This window comes from Haliotis cracherodii, unplaced genomic scaffold, assembly GCF_022045235.1.
Source record: "Haliotis cracherodii isolate W230 unplaced genomic scaffold, xgHalCrac1.p SCAF_11, whole genome shotgun sequence".
In the NCBI taxonomy this organism is placed as follows: domain Eukaryota; kingdom Metazoa; phylum Mollusca; class Gastropoda; order Lepetellida; family Haliotidae; genus Haliotis; species Haliotis cracherodii.
In genome coordinates, this window is record NW_027266266.1 from 27,843,033 (window position 1) to 27,861,862 (window position 18,830).

General features: G+C 40.1%; 1 protein-coding gene and 17 non-coding genes across 18 annotated transcripts; all 18 read left to right on the forward strand.

The window, feature by feature from the left end:
- The first annotated feature begins 1,008 nt into the window (after positions 1-1,008).
- Positions 1,009-1,647, forward strand: LOC139454994 (cylicin-1-like). Its single transcript, XM_071236582.1, has one exon. It carries the CDS (start codon positions 1,009-1,011, stop codon positions 1,645-1,647), a length of 639 nt encoding a protein of 212 aa, XP_071092683.1.
- A 4,615-nt stretch (positions 1,648-6,262) lies between these two features.
- Positions 6,263-6,344, forward strand: Trnal-aag (transfer RNA leucine (anticodon AAG)). The gene has a single exon. It is a non-coding gene; the product is annotated as a tRNA-Leu (tRNA).
- Positions 6,345-6,771: 427 nt separating this feature from the next.
- On the forward strand, positions 6,772-6,853 carry Trnal-uag (transfer RNA leucine (anticodon UAG)). The gene has a single exon. It is a non-coding gene; the product is annotated as a tRNA-Leu (tRNA).
- A 1,019-nt stretch (positions 6,854-7,872) lies between these two features.
- Trnal-aag (transfer RNA leucine (anticodon AAG)) lies at positions 7,873-7,954 on the forward strand. The gene has a single exon. It is a non-coding gene; the product is annotated as a tRNA-Leu (tRNA).
- A 723-nt stretch (positions 7,955-8,677) lies between these two features.
- Trnal-aag (transfer RNA leucine (anticodon AAG)) lies at positions 8,678-8,759 on the forward strand. Its single transcript has one exon. It is a non-coding gene; the product is annotated as a tRNA-Leu (tRNA).
- A 723-nt stretch (positions 8,760-9,482) lies between these two features.
- Positions 9,483-9,564, forward strand: Trnal-uag (transfer RNA leucine (anticodon UAG)). The gene has a single exon. It is a non-coding gene; the product is annotated as a tRNA-Leu (tRNA).
- Positions 9,565-9,991: 427 nt separating this feature from the next.
- Trnal-uag (transfer RNA leucine (anticodon UAG)) lies at positions 9,992-10,073 on the forward strand. Its single transcript has one exon. It is a non-coding gene; the product is annotated as a tRNA-Leu (tRNA).
- A 1,019-nt stretch (positions 10,074-11,092) lies between these two features.
- On the forward strand, positions 11,093-11,174 carry Trnal-aag (transfer RNA leucine (anticodon AAG)). Its single transcript has one exon. It is a non-coding gene; the product is annotated as a tRNA-Leu (tRNA).
- A 427-nt stretch (positions 11,175-11,601) lies between these two features.
- Positions 11,602-11,683, forward strand: Trnal-aag (transfer RNA leucine (anticodon AAG)). Its single transcript has one exon. It is a non-coding gene; the product is annotated as a tRNA-Leu (tRNA).
- Positions 11,684-12,701: 1,018 nt separating this feature from the next.
- Trnal-aag (transfer RNA leucine (anticodon AAG)) lies at positions 12,702-12,783 on the forward strand. The gene has a single exon. It is a non-coding gene; the product is annotated as a tRNA-Leu (tRNA).
- Positions 12,784-13,210: 427 nt separating this feature from the next.
- Trnal-uag (transfer RNA leucine (anticodon UAG)) lies at positions 13,211-13,292 on the forward strand. Its single transcript has one exon. It is a non-coding gene; the product is annotated as a tRNA-Leu (tRNA).
- Positions 13,293-14,310: 1,018 nt separating this feature from the next.
- Positions 14,311-14,392, forward strand: Trnal-aag (transfer RNA leucine (anticodon AAG)). Its single transcript has one exon. It is a non-coding gene; the product is annotated as a tRNA-Leu (tRNA).
- Positions 14,393-14,819: 427 nt separating this feature from the next.
- On the forward strand, positions 14,820-14,901 carry Trnal-uag (transfer RNA leucine (anticodon UAG)). Its single transcript has one exon. It is a non-coding gene; the product is annotated as a tRNA-Leu (tRNA).
- Positions 14,902-15,328: 427 nt separating this feature from the next.
- On the forward strand, positions 15,329-15,410 carry Trnal-aag (transfer RNA leucine (anticodon AAG)). The gene has a single exon. It is a non-coding gene; the product is annotated as a tRNA-Leu (tRNA).
- Positions 15,411-16,133: 723 nt separating this feature from the next.
- Trnal-aag (transfer RNA leucine (anticodon AAG)) lies at positions 16,134-16,215 on the forward strand. Its single transcript has one exon. It is a non-coding gene; the product is annotated as a tRNA-Leu (tRNA).
- A 427-nt stretch (positions 16,216-16,642) lies between these two features.
- Positions 16,643-16,724, forward strand: Trnal-uag (transfer RNA leucine (anticodon UAG)). The gene has a single exon. It is a non-coding gene; the product is annotated as a tRNA-Leu (tRNA).
- Positions 16,725-17,742: 1,018 nt separating this feature from the next.
- Positions 17,743-17,824, forward strand: Trnal-uag (transfer RNA leucine (anticodon UAG)). The gene has a single exon. It is a non-coding gene; the product is annotated as a tRNA-Leu (tRNA).
- Positions 17,825-18,547: 723 nt separating this feature from the next.
- On the forward strand, positions 18,548-18,629 carry Trnal-aag (transfer RNA leucine (anticodon AAG)). The gene has a single exon. It is a non-coding gene; the product is annotated as a tRNA-Leu (tRNA).
- Positions 18,630-18,830: the final 201 nt, after the last annotated feature.

Genomic DNA, 18,830 nt, shown 5'->3' on the forward strand with positions numbered 1-18,830 from the left:
CTAGCTTCTGTGATAGGATGGGATGGAAAAGCTGAATTCATTTGATGAACACTTTGGGAATCGGGGACGGACATGTCATAAGGTTGCAAGTTCTTAGTAATTAGCGAATTTGGTTACCATGACAAATATAAAGATCTGTAGCCTGGCTGTTCCCGGAATATGTTTCTTAGAATGTTCAATAGATAAAGAGCCGAGGTCCGTATGGGTAGCGTGGCCGAGCGGTCTAAGGCGCTGGTTTGGTGACCTCCCTTGCTTCGGAGGTGTGTGGACGTGCTGACGATCGAGCAACACAGATTCTCATATTAAATCGTTCACAAGTTCCGTGGAATACCAGATTTACGCTAACAAGGTAGGCAACACTTTGATATGTAGTTGTCCGAAGACCTTAAACATTTGCATGCACGTTTGTGCATGCTATTGACTTTGGTTGTCTTTGAATCTCCCACGCTCACTGGGTTCAAAATGGCGGACACCAAACAGAAGAGAAAATATCTGAAAGATTGCACTATTGAAGTGAATGTTGGTAACAACAAAGTGATTAGTGCTAGTGTATTATCTTGTGCGCTATTGGAATATGTGTCCGATGTATGGGCGTGCGTCCTAAAAGGAACAGAATGCTATGATGTCACTGTCCCAGACAGTAACGAGGCAAGGATTCTTGCAGAAACTGATGACTTGAAAATAGGAGGTACACCGATTAACTTCAGGTTACTTCATTGTGAAAGCGTCGTAGTATCATTCCTACACCTTCCACCCTACATTGATGATGAGGAAATTGAAAACATGTTGATCAAAAGGGGTATCACTTTGAAAAGTGATATTAAACACAGGACCCTGAAAGGCACTAGCATTTTTGATGGTACCAGGTATGTGCGCGTCGCTTTCCCCCCTGAGTGTAAATCCTTGCCATACTCCATGGGTTTCAACACATTAGATGGTTATCGATACTTTCGAGTCATTCATAATAATCAAGAACGATTGTGTTTTAAATGCAACTCGGGAGACCATATGGTTAAAGAATGCCCAAATACCAAATGCTTTAAGTGCAACGGACATGGCCACATTGCCAAAAACTGCAACACAGAAAGAAGACTTAAACGTAGTTGTGAACTGTGCTCTCTACCTATTGGTAGCTGCAGCTGTTTCCTAGACGAGGAAGACAACGGTCAGTACAGCATGTCAGACGAGTCGGAGCAAGAAAAGGAACTAGCCCCTGAAAGGTCCTGGGATGAAGATCCTTTAGATAATGATGATACATCTGTTGAGGACTTTGAGCCTGAAGAAAAGAAAAGAAACAAAGATGGACCAATAGAGGAAAAAGGAGAAGAAAATGAAGACGAAAAACTTGATCAAGCCTCTGAAATTCCTTGTACAAATAACCGTGTTGGAGATGACATGGAGAGTGATGATAAGACAATGAGACAGTCGTTGCCTCAAGATGGACATGAAAATATAACACCTTTTAAATCTTCGAAGAAAAGAGGAAGAAGAAATAAAATACAACCCAAGATCACAGACTGTGTACTTCAGAACAATGACTTAAAAAATAAATTGAGAGAAAGTAAAAAAGATGAACAAAAGAAGAAGAAAGAAGAAAAGGTTAACGATCGACGAGAAATATCTGGCGTGTCTGAGAACGGTGTATAAACTAACAATGTGTTTGTACATACATTTCATATTTATATTTGCAATGGTCACAACATGGTCATGGAATGTGAATGGACTCCGTGATGTCACAAAAATGCAAAATGTATTCTCTCTACTAACGAACTCCCATGTCAATATTGCCTTTTTGCAGGAGACCTTTTGGTCTGATGAATTCATTGAAAAATATATATATTTATGGCCAGGAACAATTTTATACTCCAATGCTGGTAATGCTAGAAAAGGAGTTGCTCTTTTGATCTCTCCTGACTTTGAAGAAAAGGTGGCCATGCTTGAAAAAGACATTGATGGAAGACTACTAAAGGCGTCTCTATCTCTTGAAGATAAAACAGTGATTTTATTAAATGTGTATGCCCCAAACGATCCTAGAGAGAGAATACTATTTTTCAATGATTTAATGAAATGGGTTAATCATGAGCATTTAATTTGCGCTGGAGATTTTAATGAAATTCTTGATCCTTCACTTGATAAAGGTCCCAATAACACAACATTTAACATCCAAAGTAGCAATGTGTTAAACACCTTTCTTCACAAAAACAACCTAATTGATATATGGCGGTACAAGAACTATGACAAAAAAGAGTTTTCTCGAATACAGTCTGTATTAGGAGTTATTAAACAATCTCGGATCGATCTGATATTTGTTTCAAGAAACCTTATTTCAAATATGATCAACTGTTACATTAGATATTCCTCTGTGAGTGATCACAACATTGTTGTATCAAGGTTAGACTTTTCTCCTATAGAAAGGGGTCCTGGTGTATGGATTTTTAATAATCAGCTTCTTGACGATTGCACATTCTATCAAAAGATCACTGAAATAATAGAAGAGGCAAAAGGGTGCCCTTTACTTAAAACTGAACCATTGATATGGTGGGATAACTTAAAATATCAGTTCAAAAAGTTTTCCAGGTATTATGCATCCAAAAAAAGCAATCACGAAAAAGCTGATTATTTTAAAATTCAAAATAAGCTTAGAATAGAATATCATAAGATATCCTCCATTCCTGGCTATGTATCTTCTGTTTTACAATCAATAGAAAATGAGCTGGAGACATACGAGATTAACAAATGCAAAGGAGCCATTCTCAGGTCAAAGGCCCAGTGGACGCTCGTTTCCGACAGAAATACCTCATACTTTTTAAATCTAGAAAAAACAAAACAGCAAGCAAACTCGATCAAAGAATTATTCAGAGGAGACGGTACAATAGCCAACAACACAGAGGATATCTTGGATACTGCTCAACAATTTTACTCCTCTTTATTCACTGCTGAACACTGTAATGTAGAAAAACAACAGGACATTGTTAATAATATCAAGGACAAGCTTTCCGAAGATGAGAGGAATTCATGCGAAGTACATATTTCTCAGAGTGAGCTTACCGTGGCACTCAAAGGTATGCAGAAAAATAAATCACCAGGCCCAGATGGTCTAACAGTTGAGTTTTATTTGAAGTTTTGGAACATTTTATGCCCCTTCTTCATACAAGTTGTTGATTGTGTACACAAAGAAAACAGTCTTTCACGTACCATGAAAAAGAGCATAATTAGTTTATTTTATAAAAAGAAAGGTGACAAGAGAGACATTAAATGTTACAGGCCTATTTCATTGATAAATGTAGATTGTAAACTAATATCCAGAGTGTTGTCATTAAGATTACGAACTGTCATGTCCTCAATTGTCTCCCCTGAACAATCTTGCTGTGTACCAGGAAGAGACATAGCTAACAACCTTCACTCCCTAAGAGATGTTATTGACATTGTAAATAATCGTGATGATGATGATTCATATCTCATCAAAATAGATCAAGAGAAAGCTTTTAACAGGGTCTCACATCAATACTTATTTCAAATTCTCAGAAAATTTAACTTTGGAGATTTCTTCATCTCATGGATTAAAATTCTCTATACTGATATACATAGTTCTGTTAAATGCAATGGCCATTTGACGCCTTATTTTCCTTTAACTCGTGGTGTTCGTCAAGGAGATCCAATGAGCTCCATGCTGTACGTTTTGGTGTCAGAGCCACTTAATCTCCTAGTTAAGAACAATCCTGAAATCCACGGAATAAGTATCAACAATGACATTTATTCTTTGATATATCAACATGCTGATGACACTTCAATCACTGTTTCAGATGTCAACTCCGTCGAAGAAACATTTAGCACAGTTAACTCATACTGTGAAGGAACGGGAGCAAAAATCAACATCGAAAAATCAGAAGTTTTGTTGTTGGGTAAAAATAACCTTCGTGACTGTTCAATCAACGTCCCGGTTAAAATCAAAAAAGATTGTGTTGAAATATTAGGCATTTATTTCGGCAAGGATAAAGCAATGTGTGAAACGTTGAATTGGAGAAAGAAAATGGACAAAATTCAAACATTGTTAAATTCATGGTTACGTAGACAACTTACTCTACAGGGTAGAGCAGTTGTAATAAATATCCTTATGAGTTCCCGCTTATGGTATGCGTTTACTGTACTACCTGTCCCACAATGGGTTGAGCATAGATTTACTCATATGTTTAGTAAATTCTTGTGGCACAATAAAACTGCCAAAATAACATCAGATACCTGTATTGGTATTTGTTTAGATGGTGGTCTGAATATACCAAAGTTGTGTTTTAAAAAATATGCACTGAGACTTAAGTTGCTGAGGGCTTTTGCTAATTCCCAGCTTAATTGTATTTGGAAACAAACAATGCTATATTTTATGTCACATCTTCTGAAAATGAACTTGGGAATTCATGTTTTATCTCTTGAACATAATAAGGGTGATTTACAAGATATAAGCCCATTTTATGCTGAGCTTTTATCTGCATGGAATGAAATTACTGGAGGGAAAAGACCCTTGCTTCAAAATGTAGATGATATCATGAACCAACCACTTTTCAAAAATCCATTAATTACTTTCAATGGAAAAACTCTAATGTTTCAATCGTTTATTTCAAGTGGAATTATTTGTATTAAACATATTTGTTTTGAAGTTATTCCAAAATTCATGTCCTCACAAATTATTGTAGACATTGTACGTGATACTTTACCTGAAATGGACAAAAACACTATACAACAATGCTATGCAATCATTTTATACGCGCTTCCATCAGAATGGAAAAATATCATTTTGTCTGATGTCGGCAAAAACCTTCCCTCTGGAGACATCTTCTGCACGATTGATGGACAGGACATGTCAGTTGAAGTTTTAACAGCTAAATTTTGCTACGAAATATTCAGACAAAAACACTTCAAAAAGCCAGTTGCTATTTCTTTTTGGAATAATATTGCTTTGGACATTAATTGGAAAGATATTTGGCTGAATGTGTGGCAGAAAGATAAATCAACAGACTCTATACAGTTGGATTTTAAAATTGCTCACAATATTATCTTTACATATGATAAACTGTGCAAAATTGGATTGTCAAACACTGATGTTTGTCCTGTGTGTCAAAATGAAACAGAGGACATTTTACATTTGTTTATCTTCTGCCAAGAGTTATCTTCCTTGCAATCTCTATTAATTGACATGTTGACAGATGTTTGTCAAGATTCAGGGTTTAGTCTTGGACAGTTAAATCTCTGGTTTCTGTTCGGATTCCTGCCAGAAAAGAAGTTGTCATGTAAACCGTTCATGAACATTGTATTGTCAATATATCGCATTGCTGTATTTAAAAGAAGAGTTATTATGAGTCAGGAAACAATCTCATTTCACATGAAAGCTTTTTTCAAATCTTTGATTAAGCGGCATTTCAGCCTTTTGTTGTTTCACTATTCAAAAATGAATCAATTACATATCTTTATTCAAAGATATATAATGACCAATACATTTATCACATTAGATGGAAATGAGATTGTTCTCAAACCTCCTCTAGAATAGAAACATGTAACGTATAAAGAACGTGTTCAATCTGCATTCATCTTTTTGTATCTGTAAAGACGTGTTTAGATAATCAAATGTAAAAGACTATTTCTCATATTTTCTTTCTGTAGAATCGGAATGTTATCCACTGCCACCCTACTTCTGTGATAACCATTTTATTTTTGTGGTGGCAGTGTCAGCACTGTCTGCGTTTGTATTATATTCCTGTGAATAAATTTTATCAAGAAAAAAAAAGGCGCTGGTTTAAGGCACCAGTCTCTTCGGAGGCGTGGGTTCGAATCCCACCGCTGCCACAGTTCTTTTGCATCCTCTATAGATTTCAAGTCACCACGGCAATTGCAGCTTGGGGAATCGTGTGACCAGCTGGTCAATTCATACACACCTGTTGTTCTTTTTGCCAACTCTTGAATAACAGAAGCAACGAATCTCCTATCAGAAGCTTGAAGCTATTTAGAAGAGCTTTAATTTCAGTTGGGAAAGGGAGAAATTATTATTGTTGAGGATGATATGCTTACCCCGGCTTCTGTGATAGGATGGGGTCGAAAAGCTGAATTCATTTGGCGAACACTTTGGGAATCGGGGACGGACATGTCACAAGGTTGCAAGTTCTTAGTAATTAGCGAATTTGGTTACCATGACAAATATAAAGATCTGTAGCCTGGCTGTTCCCGGAATATGTTTCTTAGAATGTTCAATAGATAAAGAGCCGAGGTCCGTATGGGTAGCGTGGCCGAGCGGTCTAAGGCGCTGGTTTAAGGCACCAGTCTCTTCGGAGGCGTGGGTTCGAATCCCACCGCTGCCACAGTTCTTTTGCATCCTCTATAGATTTCAAGTCACCACGGAAATTGCAGCTTGGGGAATCGTGTGACCAGCTGGTCAATTCATACACACCTGTTGTTCTTTTTGCCAACTCTTGAATAACAGAAGCAACGAATCTCCTATCAGAAGCTTGAAGCTATTTAGCAGAGCTTTAATTTCAGTTGAGAAAGTGAGAAATTATTATTGAGGAGGCTGATATGCTTACCCTAGCTTCTGTGATAGGATGGGATGGAAAAGCTGAATTCATTTGATGAACACTTTGGGAATCGGGGACGGACATGTCATGAGGTTGCAAGTTCTTAGTAATTAGCGAATTTGGTTACCATGACAAATATAAAGATCTGTAGCCTGGCTGTTCCCGGAATATGTTTCTTAGACTGTTCAATAGATTAAGAGCCGAGGTCCGTATGGGTAGCGTGGCCGAGCGGTCTAAGGCGCTGGTTTTAGGCACCAGTCTCTTCGGAGGCGTGGGTTCGAATCCCACCGCTGCCACAGTTCTTTTGCATCCTCTATAGATTTCAAGTCACCACGGCAATTGCAGCTTGGGGAATCGTGTGACCAGCTGGTCAATTCATACACACCTGTTGTTCTTTTTGCCAACTCTTGAATAACAGAAGCAACGAATCTCCTATCAGAAGCTTGAAGCTATTTAGAAGAGCTTTAATTTCAGTTAAGAAAGTGAGAAATTATTATTGAGGAGGCTGATATGCTTACCCTAGCTTTTGTGATAGGATGGGATGGAAAAGCTGAATTCATTTGCTGAATATTTTGTGAATCGGGGACGGACATGGCACAAGGTTGCAAGTTCTTAGTAATTAGCGAATTTGGTTACCATGACAAATATTATGATCTGAAGCCTGGCTGTTCCCGGAACATAATGTAAAATGTATCTTAAAATGTTGAATAGATTAAGAAACGAATCTCCTTTGAGAAGCTTGAAGCTATTTAGAAGAGCTTTAATTTCAGTTGGGAAAGTGAGAAATTATTATTGAGGAGGTTGATATGCTTACCCAGGCTTCTGTGATAGGATGGGGTCGAAAAGCTGAATTCATTTGGCGAACACTTTGGGAATCGGGGACGGACATGTCATAAGGTTGCAAGTTCTTAGTAATTAGCGAATTTGGTTACCATGACAAATATTATGACCTGAAGCCTGGCTGTTCCCGGAACATAATGTAAAATGTATCTTAAACTGTTGAATAGATTAAGAAACGAATCTCCTTTGAGAAGCTTGAAGCTATTTAGAAGAGCTTTAATTTCAGTTGGGAAAGTGAGAAATTATTATTGAGGAGGTTGATATGCTTACCCAGGCTTCTGTGATAGGATGGGGTCGAAAAGCTGAATTCATTTGGCGAACACTTTGGGAATCGGGGACGGACATGTCATAAGGTTGCAAGTTCTTAGTAATTAGCGAATTTGGTTACCATGACAAATATAAAGATCTGTAGCCTGGCTGTTCCCGGAATATGTTTCTTAGAATGTTCAATAGATTAAGAGCTGAGGTCCGTATGGGTAGCGTGGCCGAGCGGTCTAAGGCGCTGGTTTAAGGCACCAGTCTCTTCGGAGGCGTGGGTTCGAATCCCACCGCTGCCACAGTTCTTTTGCATCCTCTATAGATTTCAAGTCACCACGGAAATTGCAGCTTGGGGAATCGTGTGACCAGCTGGTCAATTCATACACACCTGTTGTTCTTTTTGCCAACTCTTGAATAACAGAAGCAACGAATCTCCTATCAGAAGCTTGAAGCTATTTAGAAGAGCTTTAATTTCAGTTAAGAAAGTGAGAAATTATTATTGAGGAGGCTGATATGCTTACCCTAGCTTTTGTGATAGGATGGGATGGAAAAGCTGAATTCATTTGCTGAATATTTTGTGAATCGGGGACGGACATGGCACAAGGTTGCAAGTTCTTAGTAATTAGCGAATTTGGTTACCATGACAAATATTATGATCTGAAGCCTGGCTGTTCCCGGAACATAATGTAAAATGTATCTTAAAATGTTGAATAGATTAAGAAACGAATCTCCTTTGAGAAGCTTGAAGCTATTTAGAAGAGCTTTAATTTCAGTTGGGAAAGTGAGAAATTATTATTGAGGAGGTTGATAAGCTTACCCAGGCTTCTGTGATAGGATGGGGTCGAAAAGCTGAATTCATTTGGCGAACACTTTGGGAATCGGGGATGGACATGTCATAAGGTTGCAAGTTCTTAGTAATTAGTGAATTTGGTTACCATGACAAATATAAAGATCTGTAGCCTGGCTGTTCCCGGAATATGTTTCTTAGACTGTTCAATAGATTAAGAGCCGAGGTCCGTATGGGTAGCGTGGCCGAGCGGTCTAAGGCGCTGGTTTAAGGCACCAGTCTCTTCGGAGGCGTGGGTTCGAATCCCACCGCTGCCACAGTTCTTTTGCATCCTCTATAGATTTCAAGTCTCCACGGCAATTGCAGCTTGGGGAATCGTGTGACCAGCTGGTCAATTCATACACACCTGTTGTTCTTTTTGCCAACTCTTGAATAACAGAAGAAACGAATCTCCTATCAGAAGCTTGAAGCTATTTAGAAGAGCTTTAATTTCAGTTGAGAAAGTGAGAAATTATTATTGAGGAGGCTGATATGCTTACCCTAGCTTCTGTGATAGGATGGGACGGAAAAGCTGAATTCATTTGCTGAATATTTTGTGAATCGGGGACGGACATGGCACAAGGTTGCAAGTTCTTAGTAATTAGCGAATTTGGTTACCATGACAAATATTATGATCTGAAGCCTGGCTGTTCCCGGAACATAATGTAAAATGTATCTTAAACTGTTGAATAGATTAAGAAACGAATCTCCTCTGAGAAGCTTGAAGCTATTTAGAAGAGCTTTAATTTCAGTTGGGAAAGTGAGAAATTATTATTGTTGAGGATGATATGCTTACCCAGGCTTCTGTGATAGGATGGGGTCGAAAAGCTGAATTCATTTGATGAACACTTTGGGAATCGGGGACGGACATGTCACAAGGTTGCAAGTTCTTAGTAATTAGCGAATTTGGTTACCATGACAAATATAATGATCTGTAGCCTGGCTGTTCCCGGATTATGTTTCTTAGAATGTTAAATAGATTAAGAGCCGAGGTCCATATGGGTAGCGTGGCCGAGCGGTCTAAGGCGCTGGTTTTAGGCACCAGTCTCTTCGGAGGCGTGGGTTCGAATCCCACCGCTGCCACAGTTCTTTTGCATCCTCTATAGATTTCAAGTCACCACGGAAATTGCAGCTTACGGAATCGTGTGACCAGCTGGTCAATTCATACACACCTGTTGTTCTTTTTGCCAACTCTTGAATAACAGAAGCAACGAATCTCCTATCAGAAGCTTGAAGCTATTTAGAAGAGCTTTAATTTCAGTTGAGAAAGTGAGAAATTATTATTGAGGAGGCTGATATGCTTACCCTAGCTTCTGTGATAGGATGGGATGGAAAAACTGAATTCATTTGATGAACACTTTGGGAATCGGGGACGGACATGTCATAAGGTTGCAAGTTCTTAGTAATTAGCGAATTTGGTTACCATGACAAATATAAAGATCTGTAGCCTGGCTGTTCCCGGAATATGTTTCTTAGACTGTTCAATAGATTAAGAGCCGAGGTCCGTATGGGTAGCGTGGCCGAGCGGTCTAAGGCGCTGGTTTTAGGCACCAGTCTCTTCGGAGGCGTGGGTTCGAATCCCACCGCTGCCACAGTTCTTTTGCATCCTCTATAGATTTCAAGTCACCACGGAAATTGCAGCTTGGGGAATCGTGTGACCAGCTGGTCAATTCATACACACCTGTTGTTCTTTTTGCCAACTCTTGAATAACAGAAGCAACGAATCTCCTATCAGAAGCTTGAAGCTATTTAGAAGAGCTTTAATTTCAGTTAAGAAAGTGAGAAATTATTATTGAGGAGGCTGATATGCTTACCCTAGCTTTTGTGATAGGATGGGATTGAAAAGCTGAATTCATTTGCTGAATATTTTGTGAATCGGGGACGGACATGGCACAAGGTTGCAAGTTCTTAGTAATTAGCGAATTTGGTTACCATGACAAATATTATGATCTGAAGCCTGGCTGTTCCCGGAACATAATGTAAAATGTATCTTAAAATGTTGAATAGATTAAGAAACGAATCTCCTTTGAGAAGCTTGAAGCTATTTAGAAGAGCTTTAATTTCAGTTGGGAAAGTGAGAAATTATTATTGAGGAGGTTGATATGCTCACCCAGGCTTCTGTGATAGGATGGGGTCGAAAAGCTGAATTCATTTGGCGAACACTTTGGGAATCGGGGACGGACATGTCATAAGGTTGCAAGTTCTTAGTAATTAGCGAATTTGGTTACCATGACAAATATTATGATCTGAAGCCTGGCTGTTCCCGGAACATAATGTAAAATGTATCTTAAACTGTTGAATAGATTAAGAAACGAATCTCCTTTGAGAAGCTTGAAGCTATTTAGAAGAGCTTTAATTTCAGTTGGGAAAGTGAGAAATTATTATTGAGGAGGTTGATATGCTTACCCAGGCTTCTGTGATAGGATGGGGTCGAAAAGCTGAATTCATTTGGCGAACACTTTGGGAATCGGGGACGGACATGTCATAAGGTTGCAAGTTCTTAGTAATTAGCGAATTTGGTTACCATGACAAATATAAAGATCTGTAGCCTGGCTGTTCCCGGAATATGTTTCTTAGACTGTTCAATAGATTAAGAGCCGAGGTCCGTATGGGTAGCGTGGCCGAGCGGTCTAAGGCGCTGGTTTAAGGCACCAGTCTCTTCGGAGGCGTGGGTTCGAATCCCACCGCTGCCACAGTTCTTTTGCATCCTCTATAGATTTCAAGTCTCCACGGCAATTGCAGCTTGGGGAATCGTGTGACCAGCTGGTCAATTCATACACACCTGTTGTTCTTTTTGCCAACTCTTGAATAACAGAAGAAACGAATCTCCTATCAGAAGCTTGAAGCTATTTAGAAGAGCTTTAATTTCAGTTGAGAAAGTGAGAAATTATTATTGAGGAGGCTGATATGCTTAACCTAGCTTCTGTGATAGGATGGGATGGAAAAGCTGAATTCATTTGATGAACACTTTGGGAATCGGGGATGGACATGTCATAAGGTTGCAAGTTCTTAGTAATTAGCGAATTTGGTTACCATGACAAATATAAAGATCTGTAGCCTGGCTGTTCCCGGAATATGTTTCTTAGACTGTTCAATAGATTAAGAGCCGAGGTCCGTATGGGTAGCGTGGCCGAGCGGTCTAAGGCGCTGGTTTAAGGCACCAGTCTCTTCGGAGGCGTGGGTTCGAATCCCACCGCTGCCACAGTTCTTTTGCATCCTCTATAGATTTCAAGTCTCCACGGCAATTGCAGCTTGGGGAATCGTGTGACCAGCTGGTCAATTCATACACACCTGTTGTTCTTTTTGCCAACTCTTGAATAACAGAAGAAACGAATCTCCTATCAGAAGCTTGAAGCTATTTAGAAGAGCTTTAATTTCAGTTGAGAAAGTGAGAAATTATTATTGAGGAGGCTGATATGCTTACCCTAGCTTCTGTGATAGGATGGGACGGAAAAGCTGAATTCATTTGCTGAATATTTTGTGAATCGGGGACGGACATGGCACAAGGTTGCAAGTTCTTAGTAATTAGCGAATTTGGTTACCATGACAAATATTATGATCTGAAGCCTGGCTGTTCCCGGAACATAATGTAAAATGTATCTTAAACTGTTGAATAGATTAAGAAACGAATCTCCTCTGAGAAGCTTGAAGCTATTTAGAAGAGCTTTAATTTCAGTTGGGAAAGTGAGAAATTATTATTGAGGAGGCTGATATGCTTACCCTAGCTTCTGTGATAGGATGGGATGGAAAAGCTGAATTCATTTGATGAATATTTTGTGAATCGGGGACGGACATGGCACAAGGTTGCAAGTTCTTAGTAATTAGCGAATTTGGTTACCATGACAAATATTATGATCTGAAGCCTGGCTGTTCCCGGAACATAATGTAAATGTATCTTAAAATGTTGAATAGATTAAGAAACGAATCTCCTTTGAGAAGCTTGAAGCTATTTAGAAGAGCTTTAATTTCAGTTGGGAAAGGGAGAAATTATTATTGTTGAGGATGATATGCTTACCCCGGCTTCTGTGATAGGATGGGGTCGAAAAGCTGAATTCATTTGGCGAACACTTTGGGAATCGGGGACGGACATGTCACAAGGTTGCAAGTTCTTAGTAATTAGCGAATTTGGTTACCATGACAAATATAATGATCTGTAGCCTGGCTGTTCCCGGAATATGTTTCTTAGAATGTTCAATAGATAAAGAGCCGAGGTCCGTATGGGTAGCGTGGCCGAGCGGTCTAAGGCGCTGGTTTAAGGCACCAGTCTCTTTGGAGGCGTGGGTTCGAATCCCACCGCTGCCACAGTTCTTTTGCATCCTCTATAGATTTCAAGTCACCACGGAAATTGCAGCTTGGGGAATCGTGTGACCAGCTGGTCAATTCATACACACCTGTTGTTCTTTTTGCCAACTCTTGAATAACAGAAGCAACGAATCTCCTATCAGAAGCTTGAAGCTATTTAGAAGAGCTTTAATTTCAGTTGAGAAAGTGAGAAATTATTATTGAGGAGGCTGATATGCTTACCCTAGCTTCTGTGATAGGATGGGATGGAAAAGCTGAATTCATTTGATGAACACTTTGGGAATCGGGGACGGACATGTCATAAGGTTGCAAGTTCTTAGTAATTAGCGAATTTGGTTACCATGACAAATATAAAGATCTGTAGCCTGGCTGTTCCCGGAATATGTTTCTTAGACTGTTCAATAGATTAAGAGCCGAGGTCCGTATGGGTAGCGTGGCCGAGCGGTCTAAGGCGCTGGTTTTAGGCACCAGTCTCTTCGGAGGCGTGGGTTCGAATCCCACCGCTGCCACAGTTCTTTTGCATCCTCTATAGATTTCAAGTCACCACGGAAATTGCAGCTTGGGGAATCGTGTGACCAGCTGGTCAATTCATACACACCTGTTGTTCTTTTTGCCAACTCTTGAATAACATAGCAACGAATCTCCTATCAGAAGCTTGAAGCTATTTAGAAGAGCTTTAATTTCAGTTAAGAAAGTGAGAAATTATTATTGAGGAGGCTGATATGCTTACCCTAGCTTTTGTGATAGGATGGGATGGAAAAGCTGAATTCATTTGCTGAATATTTTGTGAATCGGGGACGGACATGGCACAAGGTTGCAAGTTCTTAGTAATTAGCGAATTTGGTTACCATGACAAATATTATGATCTGAAGCCTGGCTGTTCCCGGAACATAATGTAAAATGTATCTTAAAATGTTGAATAGATTAAGAAACGAATCTCCTTTGAGAAGCTTGAAGCTATTTAGAAGAGCTTTAATTTCAGTTGGGAAAGTGAGAAATTATTATTGAGGAGGTTGATATGCTTACCCAGGCTTCTGTGATAGGATGGGGTCGAAAAGCTGAATTCATTTGGCGAACACTTTGGGAATCGGGGACGGACATGTCATAAGGTTGCAAGTTCTTAGTAATTTGCGAATTTGGTTACCATGACAAATATTATGATCTGAAGCCTGGCTGTTCCCGGAACATAATGTAAAATGTATCTTAAACTGTTGAATAGATTAAGAAACGAATCTCCTTTGAGAAGCTTGAAGCTATTTAGAAGAGCTTTAATTTCAGTTGGGAAAGTGAGAAATTATTATTGAGGAGGTTGATATGCTTACCCAGGCTTCTGTGATAGGATGGGGTCGAAAAGCTGAATTCATTTGGCGAACACTTTGGGAATCGGGGACGGACATGTCACAAGGTTGCAAGTTCTTAGTAATTAGCGAATTTGGTTACCATGACAAATATAAAGATCTGTAGCCTGGCTGTTCCCGGAATATGTTTCTTAGAATGTTAAATAGATAAAGAGCCGAGGTCCGTATGGGTAGCGTGGCCGAGCGGTCTAAGGCGCTGGTTTAAGGCACCGGTCTCTTCGGAGGCGTGGGTTCGAATCCCACCGCTGCCACAGTTCTTTTGCATCCTCTATAGATTTCAAGTCACCACGGAAATTGCAGCTTGGGGAATCGTGTGACCAGCTGGTCAATTCATACACACCTGTTGTTCTTTTTGCCAACTCTTGAATAACAGAAGCAACGAATCTCCTATCAGAAGCTTGAAGCTATTTAGAAGAGCTTTAATTTCAGTTGAGAAAGTGAGAAATTATTATTGAGGAGGCTGATATGCTTACCCTAGCTTCTGTGATAGGATGGGATGGAAAAGCTGAATTCATTTGATGAACACTTTGGGAATCGGGGACGGACATGTCATAAGGTTGCAAGTTCTTAGTAATTAGCGAATTTGGTTACCATGACAAATATAAAGATCTGTAGCCTGGCTGTTCCCGGAATATGTTTCTTAGACTGTTCAATAGATTAAGAGCCGAGGTCCGTATGGGTAGCGTGGCCGAGCGGTCTAAGGCGCTGGTTTTAGGCACCAGTCTCTTCGGAGGCGTGGGTTCGAATCCCACCGCTGCCACAGTTCTTTTGCATCCTCTATAGATTTCAAGTCACCACGGAAATTGCAGCTTGGGGAATCGTGTGACCAGCTGGTCAATTCATACACACCTGTTGTTCTTTTTGCCAACTCTTGAATAACAGAAGAAACGAATCTCCTATCAGAAGCTTGAAGCTATTTAGAAGAGCTTTAATTTCAGTTGAGAAAGTGAGAAATTATTATTGAGGAGGCTGATATGCTTAACCTAGCTTCTGTGATAGGATGGGATGGAAAAGCTGAATTCATTTGATGAACACTTTGGGAATCGGGGATGGACATGTCATAAGGTTGCAAGTTCTTAGTAATTAGCGAATTTGGTTACCATGACAAATATAAAGATCTGTAGCCTGGCTGTTCCCGGAATATGTTTCTTAGACTGTTCAATAGATTAAAAGCCGAGGTCCGTATGGGTAGCGTGGCCGAGCGGTCTAAGGCGCTGGTTTAAGGCACCAGTCTCTTCGGAGGCGTGGGTTCGAATCCCACCGCTGCCACAGTTCTTTTGCATCCTCTATAGATTTCAAGTCTCCACGGCAATTGCAGCTTGGGGAATCGTGTGACCAGCTGGTCAATTCATACACACCTGTTGTTCTTTTTGCCAACTCTTGAATAACAGAAGAAACGAATCTCCTATCAGAAGCTTGAAGCTATTTAGAAGAGCTTTAATTTCAGTTGAGAAAGTGAGAAATTATTATTGAGGAGGCTGATATGCTTAACCTAGCTTCTGTGATAGGATGGGATGGAAAAGCTGAATTCATTTGCTGAATATTTTGTGAATCGGGGACGGACATGGCACAAGGTTGCAAGTTCTTAGTAATTAGCGAATTTGGTTACCATGACAAATATTATGATCTGAAGCCTGGCTGTTCCCGGAACATAATTTAAAATGTATCTTAAACTGTTGAATGGATTAAGAAACGAATCTCCTCTGAGAAGCTTGAAGCTATTTAGAAGAGCTTTAATTTCAGTTGGGAAAGGGAGAAATTATTATTGTTGAGGATGATATGCTTACCCCGGCTTCTGTGATAGGATGGGGTCGAAAAGCTGAATTCATTTGGCGAACACTTTGGGAATCGGGGACGGACATGTCACAAGGTTGCAAGTTCTTAGTAATTAGCGAATTTGGTTACCATGACAAATATAATGATCTGTAGCCTGGCTGTTCCCGGAATATGTTTCTTAGAATGTTCAATAGATAAAGAGCCGAGGTCCGTATGGGTAGCGTGGCCGAGCGGTCTAAGGCGCTGGTTTAAGACACCAGTCTCTTTGGAGGCGTGGGTTCGAATCCCACCGCTGCCACAGTTCTTTTGCATCCTCTATAGATTTCAAGTCACCACGGAAATTGCAGCTTGGGGAATCGTGTGACCAGCTGGTCAATTCATACACACCTGTTGTTCTTTTTGCCAACTCTTGAATAACAGAAGCAACGAATCTCCTATCAGAAGCTTGAAGCTATTTAGAAGAGCTTTAATTTCAGTTGAGAAAGTGAGAAATTATTATTGAGGAGGCTGATATGCTTACCCTAGCTTCTGTGATAGGATGGGATGGAAAAGCTGAATTCATTTGATGAACACTTTGGGAATCGGGGACGGACATGTCATAAGGTTGCAAGTTCTTAGTAATTAGCGAATTTGGTTACCATGACAAATATAAAGATCTGTAGCCTGGCTGTTCCCGGAATATGTTTCTTAGACTGTTCAATAGATTAAGAGCCGAGGTCCGTATGGGTAGCGTGGCCGAGCGGTCTAAGGCGCTGGTTTTAGGCACCAGTCTCTTCGGAGGCGTGGGTTCGAATCCCACCGCTGCCACAGTTCTTTTGCATCCTCTATAGATTTCAAGTCACCACGGAAATTGCAGCTCGGGGAATCGTGTGACCAGCTGGTCAATTCATACACACCTGTTGTTCTTTTTGCCAACTCTTGAATAACATAGCAACGAATCTCCTATCAGAAGCTTGAAGCTATTTAGAAGAGCTTTAATTTCAGTTAAGAAAGTGAGAAATTATTATTGAGGAGGCTGATATGCTTACCCTAGCTTTTGTGATAGGATGGGATGGAAAAGCTGAATTCATTTGCTGAATATTTTGTGAATCGGGGACGGACATGGCACAAGGTTGCAAGTTCTTAGTAATTAGCGAATTTGGTTACCATGACAAATATTATGATCTGAAGCCTGGCTGTTCCCGGAACATAATGTAAAATGTATCTTAAAATGTTGAATAGATTAAGAAACGAATCTCCTTTGAGAAGCTTGAAGCTATTTAGAAGAGCTTTAATTTCAGTTGGGAAAGTGAGAAATTATTATTGAGGAGGTTGATATGCTTACCCAGGCTTCTGTGATAGGATGGGGTCGAAAAGCTGAATTCATTTGGCGAACACTTTGGGAATCGGGGACGGACATGTCATAAGGTTGCAAGTTCTTAGTAATTAGCGAATTTGGTTACCATGACAAATATTATGATCTGAAGCCTGGCTGTTCCCGGAACATAATGTAAAATGTATCTTAAACTGTTGAATAGATTAAGAAACGAATCTCCTTTGAGAAGCTTGAAGCTATTTAGAAGAGCTTTAATTTCAGTTGGGAAAGTGAGAAATTATTATTGAGGAGGTTGATATGCTTACCCAGGCTTCTGTGATAGGATGGGGTCGAAAAGCTGAATTCATTTGGCGAACACTTTGGGAATCGGGGACGGACATGTCATAAGGTTGCAAGTTCTTAGTAATTAGCGAATTTGGTTACCATGACAAATATAAAGATCTGTAGCCTGGCTGTTCCCGGAATATGTTTCTTAGACTGTTCAATAGATTAAGAGCCGAGGTCCGTATGGGTAGCGTGGCCGAGCGGTCTAAGGCGCTGGTTTTAGGCACCAGTCTCTTCGGAGGCGTGGGTTCGAATCCCACCGCTGCCACAGTTCTTTTGCATCCTCTATAGATTTCAAGTCACCACGGAAATTGCAGCTTGGGGAATCGTGTGACCAGCTGGTCAATTCATACACACCTGTTGTTCTTTTTGCCAACTCTTGAATAACAGAAGCAACGAATCTCCTATCAGAAGCTTGAAGCTATTTAGAAGAGCTTTAATTTCAGTTAAGAATGTGAGAAATTATTATTGAGGAGGCTGATATGCTTACCCTAGCTTTTGTGATAGGATGGGATGGAAAAGCTGAATTCATTTGCTGAATATTTTGTGAATCGGGGACGGACATGGCACAAGGTTGCAAGTTCTTAGTAATTAGCGAATTTGGTTACCATGACAAATATTATGATCTGAAGCCTGGCTGTTCCCGGAACATAATGTAAAATGTATCTTAAAATGTTGAATAGATTAAGAAACGAATCTCCTTTGAGAAGCTTGAAGCTATTTAGAAGAGCTTTAATTTCAGTTGGGAAAGTGAGAAATTATTATTGAGGAGGTTGATAAGCTTACCCAGGCTTCTGTGATAGGATGGGGTCGAAAAGCTGAATTCATTTGGCGAACACTTTGGGAATCGGGGACGGACATGTCATAAGGTTGCAAGTTCTTAGTAATTAGCGAATTTGGTTACCATGACAAATATAAAGATCTGTAGCCTGGCTGTTCCCGGAATATTTTTCTTAGACTGTTCAATAGATTAAGAGCTGAGCTCCATATGGGTAGCGTGGCCGAGCGGTCTAAGGCGCTGGTTTAAGGCACCAGTCTCTTCGGAGGCGTGGGTTCGAATCCCACCGCTGCCACAGTTCTTTTGCATCCTCTATAGATTTCAAGTCTCCACGGCAATTGCAGCTTGGGGAATCGTGTGACCAGCTGGTCAATTCATACACACCTGTTGTTCTTTTTGCCAACTCTTGAATAACAGAAGAAACGAATCTCCTATCAGAAGCTTGAAGCTATTTAGAAGAGCTTTAATTTCAGTTGAGAAAGTGAGAAATTATTAT